The 19,633-nt window shown below is 36.6% G+C and overlaps 1 protein-coding gene across 2 annotated transcripts in view; it reads right to left on the bottom strand.

The window, feature by feature from the left end:
- Positions 1-19,633, bottom strand: part of Spg11 (SPG11 vesicle trafficking associated, spatacsin) — a 93,940-nt gene that overhangs the window by 66,619 nt on the left and 7,688 nt on the right. Inside the window, exons 1-4 of one of the 2 annotated variants that reach the window (XM_033764939.1) lie at positions 11,218-11,455; positions 6,839-6,976; positions 6,210-6,661; positions 4,729-4,874 (exon numbers count right to left, since the gene is read on the bottom strand). In XM_033764939.1, coding sequence (XP_033620830.1) covers positions 4,729-4,874; positions 6,210-6,661; positions 6,839-6,976; positions 11,218-11,252 — 771 coding nt within the window. In that variant the 5' untranslated portion in view covers positions 11,253-11,455. Of the gene's footprint in view, positions 1-4,728; positions 4,875-6,209; positions 6,662-6,838; positions 6,977-11,217; positions 11,456-19,633 lie in introns of those variants that run through there. The other variant, XM_033764938.1, reaches the window with a different exon arrangement.

Genomic DNA, 19,633 nt, shown 5'->3' with positions numbered 1-19,633 from the left:
AAAAAAAAAAACAAAAAGAACAGTAAGAGCTGACAAAGAAATTCAGCAAAGTAGCAGAACATAAAATCAACAAGCTTTTCTATATACCAATAAACTTGCTGAAAAAGAAAGCAGGCAAAAAAATTTTGTTCACAATAGCTAATAAACAAATATATACATACCTAAAAGATGAAATACCTGGATCAATCTAACCAAGGAGTTGAAAGATTTTACAAAGAAAATTTGAGAATACTGAAAAAAATTGAAAAAGACATCAGAAGATGGAAAGACCATCCATGTTCACGGATTGGCAGAATTAACATTGTTGAAATGGTCATATTACCAGAAGCAATGTAGAGATTCAATGCAATTTTCATCAAAATGCCAATGATATCCTTCACAGAACTAGAAAAAAAAAATCTTACAATTCATATGAAAACATAAAGATCCAGAATAGCCAAAGCAATCCTAAGCAAAAAGAGTAAGGCTGGAGGCATCGCAATATCTATTTCAAATTTTACTATAAAGCCATAACAAAAACAGCACAGCACTGGCACAAAAATGGATACATAGACCAATGTACAAAATATAGGACACAGAAATAAACCCATGTAATGACAGACATCTAATTTTGGACAATGAGAATTAAAAACATAAGCTGGAGAAAATACAGCCTCTTTAACAAATAAATGGGGCTGGGGAAATTGGATTATCTACTTAGAAGATCAAAACTAGATCCCTATCTCTACCCCTGCACAAAAATCAATTAAAAATGGATCAAAAACCTAGATAGAAGACTTGAAAACCTTGAAACTGGTAAGAGAACACTAGAGGAAATACTAGAAGCTGTTGGAACAGATGATGATTTATCAAATAAGAGACTGCAATAGCATAGGAAATAATACCAGGAATCAACAAATGGAACCACATCAAATTAAAATTTTTGCATAGCAAGAGAAACAGCTAACAGTGAAAAGACAGCCTACAGAATGGGAAAAAATCTTTGCCAACTACTCTCCTAACAGAGGATTAATATCTAGAATATATAAAGAGAACAAAAAACAAGAAAAAAAACCCAAAACAAAAAACATCCCAAACAGCCTAATCAATAAATGGGCAAATGACAATCTCTTTAATGAACATAGATGCAAAAATCCTCAATAAGACACTGGCAAACAGAATGCAACAAGTCATCAAAAAGATCATACAGGGGCCGGGGATTTAGCTCAGTGGTTCTGCTGCCGGCCTCGCAAGTACAAGGACCCAAGTTCAATCCCCGTACCAAAAAAAAAAAAAGGTCATACATCCTGACCAAGTAGGCTTCATCCCAGGGATGCCGGAATGGTTCAACGTATGCAAATTAACAAATGTAACACATCAGATAAACAGTAGTAAGGATAAAAATCCCATGATCATCTGAATTGACACAGACAAAATCCAACATCCATTCATAATAAAAATTCTAAAGAAAATAGGGATAGAAGGATCTAATCCCAATCTGATAAAAGCTTTCTTTTTTTTTTTTTTTTTTTAGTACTGGGGATCAAACTCGGGTCCTTGTCCTTGCAAGGCAGGCAGCAGAACCACTGAGCTACCCCAGCCCTGATAAAAAGTATTTATGACAAGCCTACTGCCAACATATTAAATGAGGAAAAGCTGAAAGCTTTACTGATAAAATTAGAAAAAAGACAAGAATGTCCACTATTACCACACTTGTTCAATATAATACAGTATTTGAAAAAAAAAAATAGTATTAGAAACAGTAGCCAGAACAATCAGGCAGGAGATAAAGAAACAGAAGGAATATGTTTAAGAAAAGAAGAGGTCAAATTACCATTATTTGCAGATGACATGATTCTCTACACAGAAGACAGAAAAAATTCCACCAAAAGATTCCTAGAATTTATAATCAAACTCAAAATGTAGGAAGATACAAAAGTCAACAGTGTTCCTGTACACTTAAGGAAAACAATAACACTCACAGTAGCATAAAAAAAATCAAATAGTTAAGGCAAATGACAATCTAACCTGGGTAAGTGAAATAGCTCTACAACAAAAACTATGGTACTCTGAAAAAGGAGATCGAAGGGGACATCAAAAAATGGAAATATAACCCCTGTTCCTTGATAGGCAGAACCAACACTGTCAAGATGGCCATACTACTAAAACTCATATACATATTTAATGCAATCTTAATCAAAATACCAACAGAACTAGAGCAAATAATCCTAAAATTCATATGGAACCAGAAGAGATTCAGAATAGCAAAAACAATCCTGGACAACAAGAGCAGAACAAGAGGCATCACAATCCCAGAAGTTATACTACAAAGCTACAGTGATAAAAACAGCACGATACTGGCACTAAACAGACCTGTGGATCAATAGAATGGAAGATGAAGTAACAACCTCAGACAAATTAAGTCATCTGATATTGGACAAAGGGGCCAAAAATATGCTTGAAGAAAAATAGCCTCTTTAATAAATGGTGCTAGGAAAACTGGCTATCCACATGCAGAAGATTGAGTCTATATTGGTATCGCTCACCATGCACCAAACTAAAATCAAAATGGATCAAAGATCTAAATATGAAAATTGAAATACTTGATCTTTTAGATGATAAAATAGGTTAAAACTGTTGAAGACACAGGCATAGGCAAGGACTTTTGGGACAGAGCCCCAACTGCACAAAAAATAACATGAAGAACCAACAAATGGGATTACATTAAGTTTAAAAAAAAAAACCTGCTCAGCAAAGAAAACAACCAACAGAAGTGAAGAGACAACCTACAGAAATGGAGAACAATTTTACCAGCTATTCCTCGGACACAGGACTAACATCTAGAATATATTAAAATCTCAAAAACTATAGAGTCCTCAAAATAAGACTCTATAAAAAAGTGTGTATGTGGGACGGGGATTTAGCTCAGTGGTACTGCTGCCTACCTTGCAAGCGAAAGGTCCTGAGTTCAATCCCTGGTACCAAAAACAAAAACAAAAACAAAAAAGTGCAAGTGAAATAATAGACACTCCTCAGAAGTACAAATGGCCAATACATGAAAAAATGTTCATTATCACTAGAGAAATGCAAATAAAAACAACACTGAGATTCCACTTTAGAAAGAATGGCTATCATCAATAAATCAGCCAGGCATGGTAGTGCACACCTGTAATCCCAGCACTTGGGAGGCTGAGGCAGGATTGCTATGACTTTGAGGCCAGCCTGGACTACACAGTGAGATCCTGCCTCAAAAAACAAAATATAGAAATCCTATTTGACCCAGCTATTCCTCTTCTGGGTATTTTCTTCAAAGAGTAAAGACAGCACATCATGGTGATACAGATATACTCATGTTTATAGCAGTATACTCATAATAGCTAAAGCTTAGATAGATGCAAATAATGATATAGCTGGATTTTAAAAAGTACACACAAAACAAATACGGTAAAATATTAAGCACTGGTGAATCTAGATGCTACATTCTACAACACAGATGAAACCTGAAAACATGTTAAGTGCAAGGTCTTCACAAAAGGCCAACTATTTTATAATTCCATATATATGAAAAGTTTGGAATAGGAAGACTCAGAGTCGGTAATTGGATTAGGGTTTGGTACTAGGGGGCAGCAAGGAATAAACAGAAAATAAATGCTAATGGGAGCTAAGTGTAGTGGTGCACACTTGTAATCCCAGCACGTGGGACACTGAGGCAGGAGGGTCACTGTGAGTTCAAGGCCAGCCTGGGCTACATAGTGAGTTCAAAGGGCAGCCTGCACAAAAAAGAACAAAAACAAAAACAAAAACCATTAATAGGTGCAGGGTTTCTTTTTGGGATAAAGAAAATGTTTTAGAATTAGTGGTGATGGCTGCACAATTCTAAATATACTAAAAAGCACAAAATTGTAATTTAAAAGGTTGAATTTTATGCTATATACATTATTTATATGTCATGAAGGCTGTCATTAAAAAAATAAAAAACTCTGGCACATAAGATCACTCTCTTTCGGGGGCTGTGAAGTATTGTGGAAAGTGTCCTGAATTGATTCTAGATACTGTTTTTATTAGTATGGCTCTGGGTCACTCACTCAACCATTCTGACTCCAAGTTTCCTCACCTATTAAATGAAGAGACTAAAACTACCCAATTTATCACATATAGTTTTGTTTTTAGGACAAAAAATTATAATAAATATGAGCATGTGTGAATCATAAAATGTTATACAGGGCAGGGGATTTAGTTCAGTGGTGCTGCCACTTGCCTTGCAAGTGCAAGGTCTGAAGTTCAATCCCCAGTTCCCACCCCCCAAAAAAGTATATAAATTCAGGTTATACCTGGATAGGTTAAAGCAGCAGTAGCAAAATAGAAGCTCAAGCATTCCACAGCCAGCTTTCACTTTAAGGTTTTTGGTTTTTGTTTTTTTTTTTAAGAAAGGGTCTCACCATGTAGTTCAGGCTGTTCTTGAACACCCCATGTACCTCAGGTTGGTCTTGAATTTGCAGCACTCTTGGAGCGCTGGAACTACAGGTATGCACTACTATGCCTGGCTGTAACCTCATATCATCGTGTATCTTTTAAAGTCAAAAAGGGTAAACTACTAAGCAGAGTTAGAGAAATGAAATAGACCTGAAAAAATGAATGGATAAAGATTAGTTCTTTTTGCTGCTAGGCTAAATGAATTCTCTCAGATCCCCAGTCAAAAAAAGAATGTGCGACAGCAAGCAAAAATCTACAGATACTTAGTTCTGTTACCTCCAGGGCATGTATGGGAATCGAGCACCTCCCCCACCCGTTGAGATGACAAAGAGAGTCCACAATGCTGGCACTTCCGTGGATCATTAGTCTGCTTAAAAATTCCTCTTGAGTCAAACCAAACAAAATCAGACATAGTCCGTTTTCTACAGGAAAAATAAAAATTAGATTTTATAAATTACTAGGGCAGGCTTTAGAACTAGGAATTAAATCTCTATTTATTCAAAAGTTCAGTACTGTAGTTAAAAATATATTTACTGGATATCATGTATTATGACTTTAACTCACGGATTTTCAATGTTTTCAAGATTTTTATTTTTAAAATACTAATCACAAGCAAATTCTTATATGAAGTGTGGCTGGAGATGTAGCTCATGGGCAGAGTGCTTACACAGCATAAGGGAGGCCCTGGGTTCAAACTCTAGTATCACAAAAAGCAACAACAAAAAAAATGCATGAAAATAGCACTGAAACTTCACATTTCTGTCTTAAATTATCTTGTACAATTGATACCTGGAGCCTTTAATTATTTACAGAGATGTTCAGGTTTAGTTTACTATAATAAAATAGCATACTCCTGACAAACAAATAGGTGATTAACAAAATCAGAGCACCAAAGAAGAAACACAGTCCAGTTACAGCCCTTGTAAGTCACATGGTGAGTACTCAATGAAGCACACGTGACACATCAAAACACCCTGTGCCTACGTGGGCTACGACGTAGTAAGTAAAGTGCAAGGTAAACGGAAATAAAACGGTCCATCTAAGACTCTGAAACAATTGAAATTAGGTTCAACTTTCAAGTTCCTGTGCAGGAATACTGGCCTAGTATTGTTAGATCAGTAATACCTGGAAATCTAAATTTTGTGTAAAAATCTTCTATTTCTTTTTTTTTTTTTTTTTGAGACAGGGTCTCACTATGTAGCCCATGATGGTCCGGAACTCACAGCGATCCTCCTGCCTCAGCCTCCCCAGTGCTGGGATTACAGGCGTGAGCCACCACGCCCGACTAAAAATCTTCTAATTCTGCCTATTTATAATAGTCTTTTTTAAATATCTAGATAGTACCGAATAAATAAATTAAATCTGTACTTCATGCATGGTCCATGAGCAGCCAGTTTGTAACCTTTGCTTGTACAAACTGAAGTCAAACTAAGATTCTCTGGGTTAACATTTTAACCTTCATTACTCTTTTATTTTCCCAGTACTGGTGATTGAATGCTTGCCAGGTAGGCGCAGTGCCACTGAGCTACATCTCTAGCATCCTTCATTACTCTTAAACTTGGCATTAGCTGGAGAGAAATGATCTTAATTAAAAATCAAAATATGAGACAGTGTTAGCAAGACAAAGACCAGATTTCATCCATGGATGATTACATCAAGGGAAGAGTAGCCATGTGTAGGGACCAAGGCAGAAGTAAAATACATTAAGAAACCACACCTCTCAGTATGTGTTCCAGCTTGATACAAGATAGTCTTACCTGTCAAAACAAAGCACAGTCGCTGGTCTCCACTACTGTTTACAGGAATACACTTCTGGCCAAGGGAGAAACACTGCAAAGCCTGGGTCTCCAAATCCCAGAGGAGAATGGTGTACTTGTCACTCGTTTCCACTGCCCAGATAAACAGTGCAGTGAATCCTGTCACGGACACACACTTAAGCTCTGCGAGTTCCTCTTGTTCATGGAGGTGCATTATCTTCAATGATCTTCCAGGATCATTGGTCCTGGCATGATCTCTCTGTGGAAGATTATACTGGTCCCACATTATGTCCTGTGAAATAAAAACCCAGCTCGGCACACCAGTACCATGATTGCCAGATGTAGGGGACTCCAAATGCAAAATATCCTGGAACCATGGATCACAAGAAGAAATCTCTAGTTTGGAGCTCTTTATTCTTTCATTCAATGCTAATAGCTGGGCATTCCAAGACCTGGAAGACAGAGTAACACACTAGTTACAATAAAAGGACTTAAGTAAAAACACTAAACCAGGCCAAACATGCTCTTTAAAAAATAAGTATTGACCTAGTAAAGACCTTTAGTGAAAAGGTACAGAGGCAGCATGAAAAAAAAGTGGAAATAAACTAAATAAAAGGAAATTTTTGTACCTATCAACCTGGAAGGAAAACTTGGTCAGTTTCAAGCTGTGAACAGAGTTAATAGGATCATCTTCATCGATCCCCTTAGGTCCTTGAACAGGAAGGTCTTCTAGTGTTCTTTCACATAGTAAGTATCCTGGATGTTGCCTACATTTAAAAATGAGAGCCATAATAAAAATGATGATCAAACCTAAATCTGTGTTAAAAATAGGGAAGGGGGTCACAGAAAAGGAACAGTATAGACAAATACTCTGAATAGAATTCATCTCCCCTTGCTTGCAGCATAGTGATAAAATCAAACTCAAGAATTTGACTCTGTTAAGGGCCGTAAGCTTTATAAAGCAATAAAAATAATTATTGTCTACTATATTGTTGCACTAAATAAACACTTTAAACTTTTTTTTTTTTTTTGGTAGTACTATAGATTGAACCCAGGGTGTTCACAGTGAGCTACATCCCCTGTCCTTTTTTATTCTCCCAGACTGCTGGGATAACAGATATGAGCCAAACACCTGACTAAACTCTTACTCTTATTTGAGCCTTTCAACAACCCTATTGAAGTAAATATAGCCCAACTTCATGGATAAGGAAACTAAGGCTAAGAGAAACTTTGAACTGGGTTAATTTAGCCAGCAAGTCCAGATTTTTTGTTTGTTTTTTGAGACAGGGTCTCGCTATGTAGTTGAGACTAACCTGGAACTCACTATGTAGCCCGGGCTGGTCTCGAACTTACAGCAATCCTCCTGCCTCAGCCTCCCGAATGCTGGGATAAAAGGCGTGCACCACCATGCCAGCTAAATCCAGATTTTTAATCACTGTACCACCATTACAAAATAAGATTTAGGCTGAGACCATGAAGGCAAATTATATGGGTGGACATAGGAAGACAGGATGCATACAAAGAGGGCTCTCACACGTGAGAAACAAGAGGCTAAAGCACAGTAAATGAGAAGCAAGGTGGAGTGAGATGAAGCTCGAAAGGTTGGCAAGGCCTTTTTGGCTATTAAGGATTTTTAACTATTATCTTAGCAGGGAAAAGGAATCTAAAGGAGGATTTAGGCAGAAAACAGCTAGAGGAGAAGGGAAAACATTTATTCCCACGAAGCACGTGGTTCAATAAGTACTAACCCTTTTAACAATTTGAAGGTAACAGGCTGACACATTTGTTAAAGTGATAAGAGAAGGTAGGATTTATACTTTATAGAGTAGGAAGCAAGATCATTCAAGAAAACTTAGGAATAAAAAGATAAGTGGGTTTGAAAATCACAGATTTTAAAATGTTATAAGGAATGGGCTTGTAAAAAATCATTGTAAAACTTTCAAGAAATACTGTGAAAGAAACCAACTGAAGATAGTGAATGTGAACTTAAGAGTACTGTCAATTTTCTTTTGCAGTTTTCTCACAAGTGCTCAATTGCTTGGTTACAGGCACTAAGAAGACAGAATAAAGGTTCTGCTCAAGGTTAACATTTTGACAGAGAGAACTATCACAGAGTAGGCACAAGAGTTTACTGTACATGCAAGAAACCAACTAGAATGTCAGATCACAAAATCTATGCTGGAACAAAAGGGAAGTGAAGACAGGAGGCGGGGTGAAGATTGGAAGGTTAAGGAACTGGAAATTCCAATGAAGTCAGATGACGGGAGCTGTGAGAGTACTTGAGCAAGTATGCTAGAAAGTATGGGAAGTTATGGTCAAAATGAAATGTGCAGTGATTTTGGGGAGGAACAATTTCAAATGCGGACAAGGCCCAGGGTATGACTATGAGAATGAACAGCTAAGGTAAAGTTGAAGAAAAAAGTCACTCACAATGAACTGAAGAAGTAAACCCCACTTCCTCAGGAGATTGAGGTGGGAGGATCATTTGAGCCTATGAGTTTGAAACTAACCCAGGCCATACAGTAAGAACCCATTGCTAAAGAAAAAAAAAAAAAAGTGAAAGAACAAGTCATGGGTTTGGGGTTCTCAAGGAGCTTATACAAGCTCCATGCAGGAAATGGAACAAGTTAGGAACTAACAGAACATTATACAATTAAATAATAAAATGTATCAAAGCAGAAGTACCACCCAGGCCTGGTGGCACAGGCCTCTGGGAGGCTAAGGCATAAATATAGCAAGTTCTAGTCCAGCCTGGGCAACTTAGACCTTGTGTCAAAAAAAAAGGTTACTGATGTAGTTCAGTGCGTTTAATACCTATTATTGGTAGAACAAAGTACCACAAAAGTTCAAGTAAGAGAAAAATTATGAAATGAGTCTAAGATTATGGGTCAAAAGAGTTTAGTAAATAAAAAATGTCAAGAAAGAGATGGATCTTTCTTTAGACTTTGTTTCTCACACCAGATAAACTATTTGGCACCAATAAAATAATAAAAAAAGAGCATGATTTCAGGTGGGTCTCAAAAGATTCACAGAACTTGATAAAATGAAGAGGAAGGCTGATGTTCTGTGTATTAGGGGGAAAAGATGAGCTAGCACCATGAGGCAGTAAAGATAAACACAATGCTTTTATTAGACTTTAGAGCAAAGAAAAAAGAAAACATTTTTAAATTCCAGAGAACTTAATACTATTTAGAGCTTTCATATAAAAAAACATGGATTATTCATTTACTTGTTTAGTCATATTCATTTAAATTTGGTGAAGGAAACAGAATAGCAGTTCTGGAGTGCTGCTGAACACAGAGGACAGAAGCCCACATTCAAGGATGGGGAAGCCGAGTAAGCTTTCCTCCTTTCTTAGCACTCAAATTGGTTTCAAAATGGATGGTTAGATGATTCTACATATAATGTGGACTACTGACAAACCAGAAAACAATCTGAGAATATACTGGTCATCCTGCTTAGAAATTTAAAGAAATAGGGGCTAGGGATTTAGCTCAGTGGTTCTGGCACCTGCTTTGCAAGCACAAGGACCTGAGTTTGATTCCCAGTACCAAAAAAATAAATAAAGAAATAAAATAAAATAAAGAAATAAAAAGGCCCTTTAAAAAATGGGGGTGGGGGGGCAGCTGACTGGCATAAGGAAGATGACCTCACCCAATGGTAGTATCAAACCATCATCTCCTGTCTTTGTACCTTGGTTCCCCTCAGCACAGGGCCACAGAGGTGTCTAACAAACCAGATCAAGAACAAGGCCAACACCCTGAAGAAGCAGTATACCCTGAAGAGTCAGGGAGCAATAATGGACACAGAAAAGCCTACAGCTAGTATAAACTAAAAACCTATGTGGTGTTTTATCCCAAAAGTGAGTTCACGAGGGGAGAGTTTGAGAAGAAATCCAGTGCAGCACCTGCCATATTACCAGAGTGCAACACGGCCAGAGCGTTTAATCAGGCACCTTCACGGGAAGGGATTGATTTGAATAATAACAGGAGCAGATTATGTCTTGCCTTGGACAGTTGCCACAGTCAGGGGTGAGGGTGGGGCAGGCACCTTTTTTTTTGTACTGGGGATAAAATTCATGACTTGGCACATGCCGCTGAGCAACATTCCCAGCCCATTCTGGGGGAAGCCTCTAAGCAGAGGGGTCACCTCATAAAATCACAGGTTATAAAGTGGGACGGGGAGGATGGTGACTTGTTAGATTGTGGGAAATGGGCATGGGATCACATGTCTGTAATCCCAGTACGTAGGAGGCTGAGGCAGGAGCACTTGGGAGGCTGAACTGCTCTGAGTTCAAGGCCAGCCTGAATCTCATAGCAAGACCTTCTCTCAAAACACCAAAACAAACAAAACACAAAAGACTAGATCCTGAAAGGAAACCACTCAATTGGAAATACAAAGGATGATTTTTTTTCTTTTAACCCATTTTATTCTCCTGTTTTTTCTCTTTTCCTTCATTATCTTTGTTTGATTTAGTCCTTTCTTTTCTAATTTGTTCCCTTAACAATTTTTCCTTTAGTTTAATCTTTTCTCTTATTTATTTTTCCTTTTTTTCTGTTACTTTTATCTAATACTATTTTCCCTTTACTGCCTTAATAGATTCCTTTATTTCACTTTTATCACCTTATCTTCCATTGCTTAATTTTTCAAATTCTTTCTTCATGATTCCATTCCTACAGCTTCTATCCTTACTAGTATAGCCATTAGGCTTTATGAATCTATAGATGATTAACTATGTCTTACTATGTTTGAACACTGTTGTACTGTTACTGGAGGTAAAGCTGTTCCATTGAGTAGATATTCACTGTCAGTCATTATCTGGTTTTGGTGTTTCTATTACAATCACAGATCTCTTTTCTTCAGGTAAGGGTGGCATATTATTGATTCTCAGGGTTTGTCAATATCCAGTTGGTATTTGATGCTACTGTTGCTGAATCTACTACTACAACAGGCGGCAAAGTTGTTACTATCATTTCGTTTTCTCTGTGTATGCCTATTTATGAATTACCTGTGGGTGTGGTCATAAACAATACTGTAGCCCATTCTCCAAGAACTGAGTACTGGGCCAAATAAACTGCAACTTCATCTCCCAAACAAATGGAGGTGGCTGGATTCTGGGACAGAGGCAAAGGTCAACAGTTAGCTATGCCTAGAGGATATAGCAGAAGAATAGACATTAACTAAAGAGGTCTCTATACAAACAGCAAGCTATCCACTATAATCAGCCTGCAAGTCTAAGTACAGAAAAAAGAAAGAAACTAGAAATATGAGAAGACAAAGTAACAAAATGACTTCAAAAACTGCCAATTCCCTCAAAGACAGCCCAAGGGACATTGAAAGGTAAGAAATTAAAAGCCACACAGCTGAATTATCTGAATAGCTGCCTGAAAGATACCAGCGGAAGTAACAAAGCATGAATAAAGTGCTTGGTTAATTCAAACAAGATATACTAAAAAATAATGACCCTAATGAAACAAATGATCAGTGAGTCTACAGAACACACTAATAAAAAAAATCAGTGGAGCTAAAGAAAAAGGTATAAAACACGATGCCGAGCACATAAAAGAATTAAAAGTCTAAAAAAGTTTCAAATGAAAATCCAGGGGATTAAAAATTGTATTAATAGTATGGGTGAATGCCCACACTAGGAAAACAAAGCGAGCTCAAATAATCTAACGATGAATCTTAGACTCCTAGAAAAACAAGAGCAAGAAAAACCAAAGCTCCTACAAGAGAGGAAATTATAAAGATCAGAGCAGAAATCAGCAATGGAAACTAAGAAAACAATACAAAAAAATAAATAAATTGAAGAGTTGGTTTTTTGAAAGAATAAATAAAACTGATAAACTTTTAGTTAACCCTATCCAAAAAAGGAAAGAAAAGGCTCAGATCCATGAAATTAGGAATGAAAAAGGTGAAGTCACAACAGATCCAACAGAATTCCAGAGGATCATCAATACCTACTTGGAGAATCTGTACTCTAATAAAATGGAAAACACAGAAGAAATGGACAAATTTCTAGATACTTATGAACTACCAAAGTTGAACGAAGAAGATAAAAACATTTTAAACACCCCAATTACAATCAGTGAAACTGAAAATGTAATTAAAAGTTTACCAACAAAGAAAAGCCCAGGTCCTGCTGGATTCACTGCTGAATTTTACAAGACATATAGAGAAGAACTACAGCCACTACTGTTTAAGCTTTTCTTTCTTTTTTTCCTTTTTTTTTTTTTTTTTTTGGTACCAGGGATTGAACTTGGGTCCTTGCGCTTGCAAGGCAGGCCATCGAACCGCTGAGCTAAATCCCCAGCTCTTTAAACTTTTCAATGAAATTGAAAGGGAAGCAATACTTTCGAATTCATTCCTGGAAGCAGGTATCACTTTGATTCCCAAACCAGGGAAAGACCCAACTAAAAAAGAGAACTACAGGCCAATCTCCTTAATGAATATAGATGCAAAAATCCTTAATAAGATACTAGCAAACAGAATACAGAGGATCATCAAGAAAATCATACATCCTGACCAAGCTGGATTTATACCAGGGATGCAAGGATGGTTCAACATACGTAAGTCAATAAATGTAATACACTATATTAACAGAGTCAAGGACAAAAACCAGATGATCCTCTCAATAGAAGCAGAAAAAGCATTTGACAAAATTCAACACCCATTCATGATAAAAACCCTGAAAAAAAATAGAATAGATGGGCTATATCTCAACTTAATAAAGGCTATCTATGAAAAACCAACAGCCAACATCATATTAAATGGCTAAAAACTGAAAAGCTTCACATTAAAATCAGGAACAAGACAAGGATGCCCACTATCACCACTCCTCTTCAATATAGTTTTGGAAACATTAGCCACAGCAATTAGACAAGAGAAAGAAATTAAAGCAATAAATATAGGGAAGGAAGAAGTTAAACTGTCATTATTTGCTACCTCATCTTTGACAAAGGAGTCGACCATCCTCACTGGAAGCAAGATAGTCTCTCTCTCTTTTTTTTTTTTTGGTACCGGGTATTGAACTTGGGTCCTTGCGCTTGCAAGGCAGGCCACCGAACCGCTGAGCTAAATCCCCGGCCCCCAAGATAGTCTCTTTAATAAATGGTGTTGGAAAAACTGGATTTCAACCTGCCAAAGATTAAAACCAGACCCTTATCTTTCACCATGCACTAAACTAAAATGGAAATGGATTAAAGATCTAAATATTAAAAAAGAAACACTAACCTTGCTGGAGGATAGGTTAGGCAGAACTTTTGAAGACACTGGCATAGGAAAAGATTTTATGAACAAATCCTCAGTAGCACAGGAACTAACACAAAGAATCAACAACCGGGATCTCATCTTTTTAAAAAGCTTCTGCACTGCAAAAGAAACCATCAACAGAACTAAAAGACAACCTACAATGTGGGAAAAAATTTTTACCAGCTGCTTCTCAGACAAAGGACTATTATCTAGAACATATAAAGAACTAACAAAAAAATCAGCCCCCAAATATAAAGACCTGATTCAAAAATGGGCATCCAAAATGAACAGACATTTCTCAGACAAAGAAGTAAAAGCAGCAAGTAAAAATATGAAAAAATGTTCCATATCACTGGTCATTTAAGAGATGCAGATGAAAACAACTCTGAGATTCCACCTCACCTCACAAAGAATGGCTGCTATCAAGAAATCAAACAATAACAAATGCTGGCAGCATTGTGGGGAGAAAGGAACCCTTCTCCATTGTTGGTGGGAGCACAGACTGGTGCAACCACTATGGAAATCAATATGGAGATAACTCAAAGAACTGGGACTAGAGGTTCCATTTGACCCAGCCATCTCTCTGCTGGGTATCTTTCCAAAAGAAAAGGAGCATATCACAGTAATATATGCGCACCTATGTTTACAGCAGCACAGTTTGTAATAGCTAAAACTTGGAAACAGCCCATTTGCCCATCAGTTGGAAACTGCATAAAGATGTGCTTTTTCTATAAAATGGAACACTACTCAGCCATAAAGAATGAGAAATTAGATTCATTCATAGGAAAATGGATACATATTGAGGATATACTCCTAAGTGAAATAAGTCACACATGTGTAAATAGCGAATAGTTTCTCTGGTGTGAATAAACTATAATAGTACATAAGATCCTAATGAGACAATTGACAATGTGAAATAGGAAGAAAAGGGCTAAATGTGTAGGGAAAGTGGGAAGGGTAGGGGAAAGGTAATAAGGGAAAAGAAAAAAATATGAGAAAATGAAAAAAAAATGCAAATAAAATGTTTGTAAATGGAGAGGGGAGGAGGAAATGAGAACCAAGACCTGTCATGTAAAGGTACAAGATCCCAATAATGAATGTAACTGTACTGTATACCTAAAATGTACCAATAAACTCGAGAAAAAAATAGTATGGGCAGCAAAAGTGATCAATGCATGGACAAAGTGTCAGCTCTAGAAGATAGGGCTGTGGTTGGGGATCAGATAATGAGAGATACCTTAAAAACAACAAATGGATCTGACAGCTGCTAGATGATGCAAAGACTCATTTAAGATTAAGTGAAATTAATGAAAAATCAGAAGATGGTACAAAAGGCATAAAAAACCTGTTTACAGATAGAAAACTCTCCAAAGATGGAAAAAGAATTTAATATATTGATAAACTAGGCATATGAAACCCCAAACAGCCACAATCAGAAAAAAATCACTCCATGTATGACACATCACAGTAAAAATGCCAAAAACCCAACAAGAGAACAGAATCTTAAAAGCTGTTACAGAAAAGCAACACATCATTTACAAAGAAAAATCTGTCAGAAGTATAGATTTTTTTTTTTTTTTTTTTTTGAGACAGGATCTCACTATATAGTTGAGACTGACCTGGAACTCACTATGTAGCCCAGGCTGGTCTCCAACTCACAGTGATCCTCCTGCTTCAGCTTTCTGGGTGCTGGGATTATAGGCGTGTGCCACCACGCCCAGCTGAAGATTTTTCAACATAAACCTTAAATGTAAGAAGAGATAGGAGTGAAATGTTTCAAGCTCTAAAAGAAAACTTCCAATCCACTGATATAACCAGCAAAATTATCTTTCAAAAATTGATGGAAAAATAAGATGGTTCCATCATACACAGCACCTAAAGAAATTCATGATCACCAAGTCAGCACTCCAAAAAATTCTCAAGGATATCCTAGAAACAGACAATAAACCCAGCAATACCAAAATGTCCAATAAAATGAATGCACCATAGGGCAAGGGATTAAGTGAAAGAGAAAAGAAAGGCAATCAGCAGCAGGAAAATAATACAGTAACAAAACAAGTCAATATCCACCAGTTATAACTATCAATGTGAATAGTCTCAATTTGTTCACCAAAGGAATTAGAAGAACGGATCTAGAAACGCAATCTAATGCTATGCTGTATACAAGAAACACATATAACCAAAAAGGAAATCACAGACTAAAAATCAAAGGATGGAAAACAATACTACATGCAATGCGAACCTGAAAACAAGTAGTAGTAGCTATCTTACTTTTAGAGAAAGTGGGTTTCAAGCCAAAACTGAACAGAAGAAACAAAAAAGGACACTACATAGTGGTTAAGGGAATTATTCAACAGGAAGAAATAACAATTATAAGCCTATATCCAATAATCAACAGTGAACCTAACTTCATAAAATAAACACTACCGGACATTAAAAAAAATCAGTTAAGCATCAATACAATTATAGTTGGGGACTTTAATCCCCCACTATCATAAACAATCAACTAAACAAAACATTAACAAAGAAATATCAGAGTTGAACCAAACCATTGAACAAGTGGATTTAATAGACATATAGTATTCTATCCAGCAACAGAATACACATTCAACAGCACACGGAACTTTCTCCAAAATAGGTCATGTACTAGCCAATAAAGCATGCTTAAATAAATGCAAAGGAATCAAAATTTTCCATGCATATTAGATAATAGTGCAATGAAAGTAGAAACCAATGCCAAAAGAAACCACAGAAATTATGCAAATGCATGAAAATTAAACAAAACATTTTTGAATTATCAATGAGTTACACAAGAAATTAAGACAAAATATGAAAGTTCCTAGAATTAAATGACAATACCAATACAACATACTATAATTTACGGAACACAATGAAAGCTGTCCTAAGAGGGAGGATGCTATGAATGCTCACATCAGAAAAACTGAGGGAGCCCAAACAAATAACTTCATGATGCATTTCAAGATCCGAGAACAAGAACAAGAACAATTCAAATTGAGCTAGTACAAAAAGGAAATTATAAAGATCACAGCAGGTATCAATGAAATGGACACTTAAGAAAAAAAAACAATTCAAAGAATCAATGAATCAAAGAGCTGGTCCTTTGGAAGAATAAACAAAATGGAGAAACTCAGCCAATTTCACACACACACACACACACACACACACACACCCACAAAGAGGTACAAATCAGTGTGATTAGAAATAAAAAAGGTGATCGCTTCTCGGCCTTTTGGCTAAGATCAAGTGTAGAAATAAAAAAGGTGAAATCACAAAGGACACTGCTGAAATCCAGATGATTATTAGCAACCACTGTACTTCACAAACCTGTATACCAATAAATTGGAGAACTCAGAAAAATGGAAAGATTCCTAGATATGCTTGAATTACCAGAACTGAACCAAGAAGACTTAAAAATCCTGAATAATCTAAAAATAGGCAATGAAATCAAAGCTGTTAAAAAACAAACAAACAAACAACAACAACAAAAAACCAGCCACTAAGCCCAGGATGAGATGGATGCATGCTGAATTCCATAAGAACTTTAGGGAAGATATAACTCCAATACTCCTCAAACTCCATAATGAAATCAAAAGAGGAGGAGTCTTCCCAAGGTCATTACTGGAAGCTAGCATCATGCTGATTCCAAAAACAGACCGAGGATCCAACCAAAAGAGAGAACTACAGGGTAATACCTCTAATGATCATAGATGTGAAAGTCTTTAACAAGATACTGGAAAATAGAATGTAACAAATCATCAAAAAGATTATACACTATAACCAAGCAAGCTTCATTCCAGTGTGCAAGGTTGGTTAAACATATGCAAATCAATAAATGTAATTGTAATATATCATATAAATAAAAACTAGGACAATATTCACATGATCATCTCAATAAATGCCCCCAAAAAATCTTTGAAAAAAAATCCAACACTCATTCATAATTTGTTGTTGTTGTTGTTTATTTTTGTTAGACAGGGTCTTACTATGTAGTTCAGGCTGGTCTTGAACTCACTATGTAGCCCAGCAAGCCTTGAGCTCATAGGGATCCTCAAGCCTCAGCCTCCTGGGTCCTGGGATTACAGGTGTGCACCACCATGCTCAGCTCACCTATTCATGGTTTAAAGAAAATAGATACAGACAGTCCTCCTTTACTGATCTACTGTACCTGTTTAATGACTGTAACTGGACTAAAGCATGCTGTTTGGACTTGTAACCCATCATTTCCTATTTTGTACAGCTCTGTACTTGTTTATAGTCTCAATTTTTTTCTTTTGAGTACACCGTGTTCATACAGTACTGTAATTTTTGCTGATTGTACTATACAGTACTGTAGTTTTGTTGTTATACATTATAGTACTGTAAGTGTTATGCAAATAAAAGCAGTCATCAAATTGGAGTTTTACCATTTCTTTGTCCTGAATATTGTAATGTACATACTATATACAATTCCTCATTTAGTGACAAATTTATTTAATGATCAAGTTGCAGGACCATAACTCCATCATTAAATGAGGAATGCCTGTATATAAAGAACTTAAAAAAATTAGCCCCCCACAAAATGAAAAAATGATCAATTGAAATGAATGCATTATTTCTCAGAAGTACAAATGACTAATACATGAAAAAATGTTCAATATCAGAGCATTACAGAAATACAAATAAAACACTAAGGGCTGGGAATTTAGCTCAGTGGTGCCACCGTCTGCCTCACAAGCCCAAAGACCTGAGTTCAATCCCCGGTACCAAAAAAAAAAAAAAAAAAAAAAAAAAACAAACCCCAAAACACCGAGATGCCATCTTACTCCCCCCCAAAAAATGGCCATAATCAAGAAATCAAATAATAACAAATAATGGAGAGGCTGCAGGGAAAACAGAATCTCCCTACATTGTTGGTGGGAATGAAAAGCAATATAGTTAAAGCAGTATAATTACTATGGAAGATTTCTCAAAAAATTAAAAACAGAAATTCCATTTGACTCAACTACTCCTCTTCTAGGTATCTTCCCAAAAGAGTTGAAATCATCAAACTACAGTGATACATGCATATCCATGTTTATAGAATCAGTTTTTTTTTCTTTCTGGTACTAGGGATTGGATTCAGGATTTTGCACTTGCCAGGCAGGTGCTGTGCTGCTGAGCTACTTCTCTGGCCCCCTTTTCTTTCTTTCTTTTTCTTTTTCTTTTCTTTTTTTTTTTTGAGAAAGGGTCTTGTTATATAGCCTAGGCTGGCCTTGAACTCACAGTGATCCTCTTGCCTCAGCCTCCCCAGTGCTGGGACTACAGGGATATGCCACTATGCCCAGCTATAGCATCATAATTTCTAATAGCTACATCTTGGAAATGCCCTATTACCAATTAAGAGATGACTGTGTTAAGAAAATGTGATATTTATATGCAACAGAATACTACTCTGTCACAAAGAAGGATAAACTTCAGGCTTACAAAGGTAAACAGGTACACCTTGAATTCATAATATTAAGTGAAATAAATCAGACACATAAGCTTAAATATCACATGGTTTCTCTTGTATGAGAAACCCAAAATATAAATAAACAAAATAAAAGAGATAATAAGAAGTAGGAAGATCTTTTTCAAATGGGAAGAGGAACAAGAGATGGAAAAAGAAGGAGGGATGGGAGGAAGAGGGGATGGAAAAATAATTGAGGAAAAAATTGCAAATAGCTTTTGTAAATGGGAAGGGACAAGGAGGGATGGCAGGTGTAGGGGATGAACGAAAGAATTAAGCTGTACTATGTATATTTTACCAACTCCCCAAGATAAATGTAATCATTATATACTGCAAACATTTACTAAAAAAATAAAAAGGGCAGGAGTGATACAGCTCTTGCCTATCTAACACTGGATCCCTAGCAACAAAACAAAACTAAAAAACACAAATAGAGACATCTGAGGAAACTTCCTTGTGATCCAACTAACAAGCAACAAAATTTATAAAAACATTTCCAGCCAGGCACAGTGGTGCCCATAATCCTAGCTACTGGGGAGGCTAGACAGGATCGCAGGCTCAAGGGCAACCTGAGAAACTGGTGATACTGTCCCAAAACAAAATAAAAAGGACTAGAGCTGTAGTTCAGGATTCCATAGGTTCAAATCCCCAGTTAGGGAGAAGGGAAGGGAAGGGGAGGGGAAGG

The sequence above is a fragment of the Fukomys damarensis genome, unplaced genomic scaffold (assembly GCF_012274545.1).
Source record: "Fukomys damarensis isolate Sample0158 unplaced genomic scaffold, DMR_v1.0_HiC HiC_scaffold_17, whole genome shotgun sequence".
NCBI classification, from domain to species: domain Eukaryota; kingdom Metazoa; phylum Chordata; class Mammalia; order Rodentia; family Bathyergidae; genus Fukomys; species Fukomys damarensis.
Note: the sequence above shows the minus strand (reverse complement) of the source record. Positions and strands in the feature narration are given on the sequence as shown.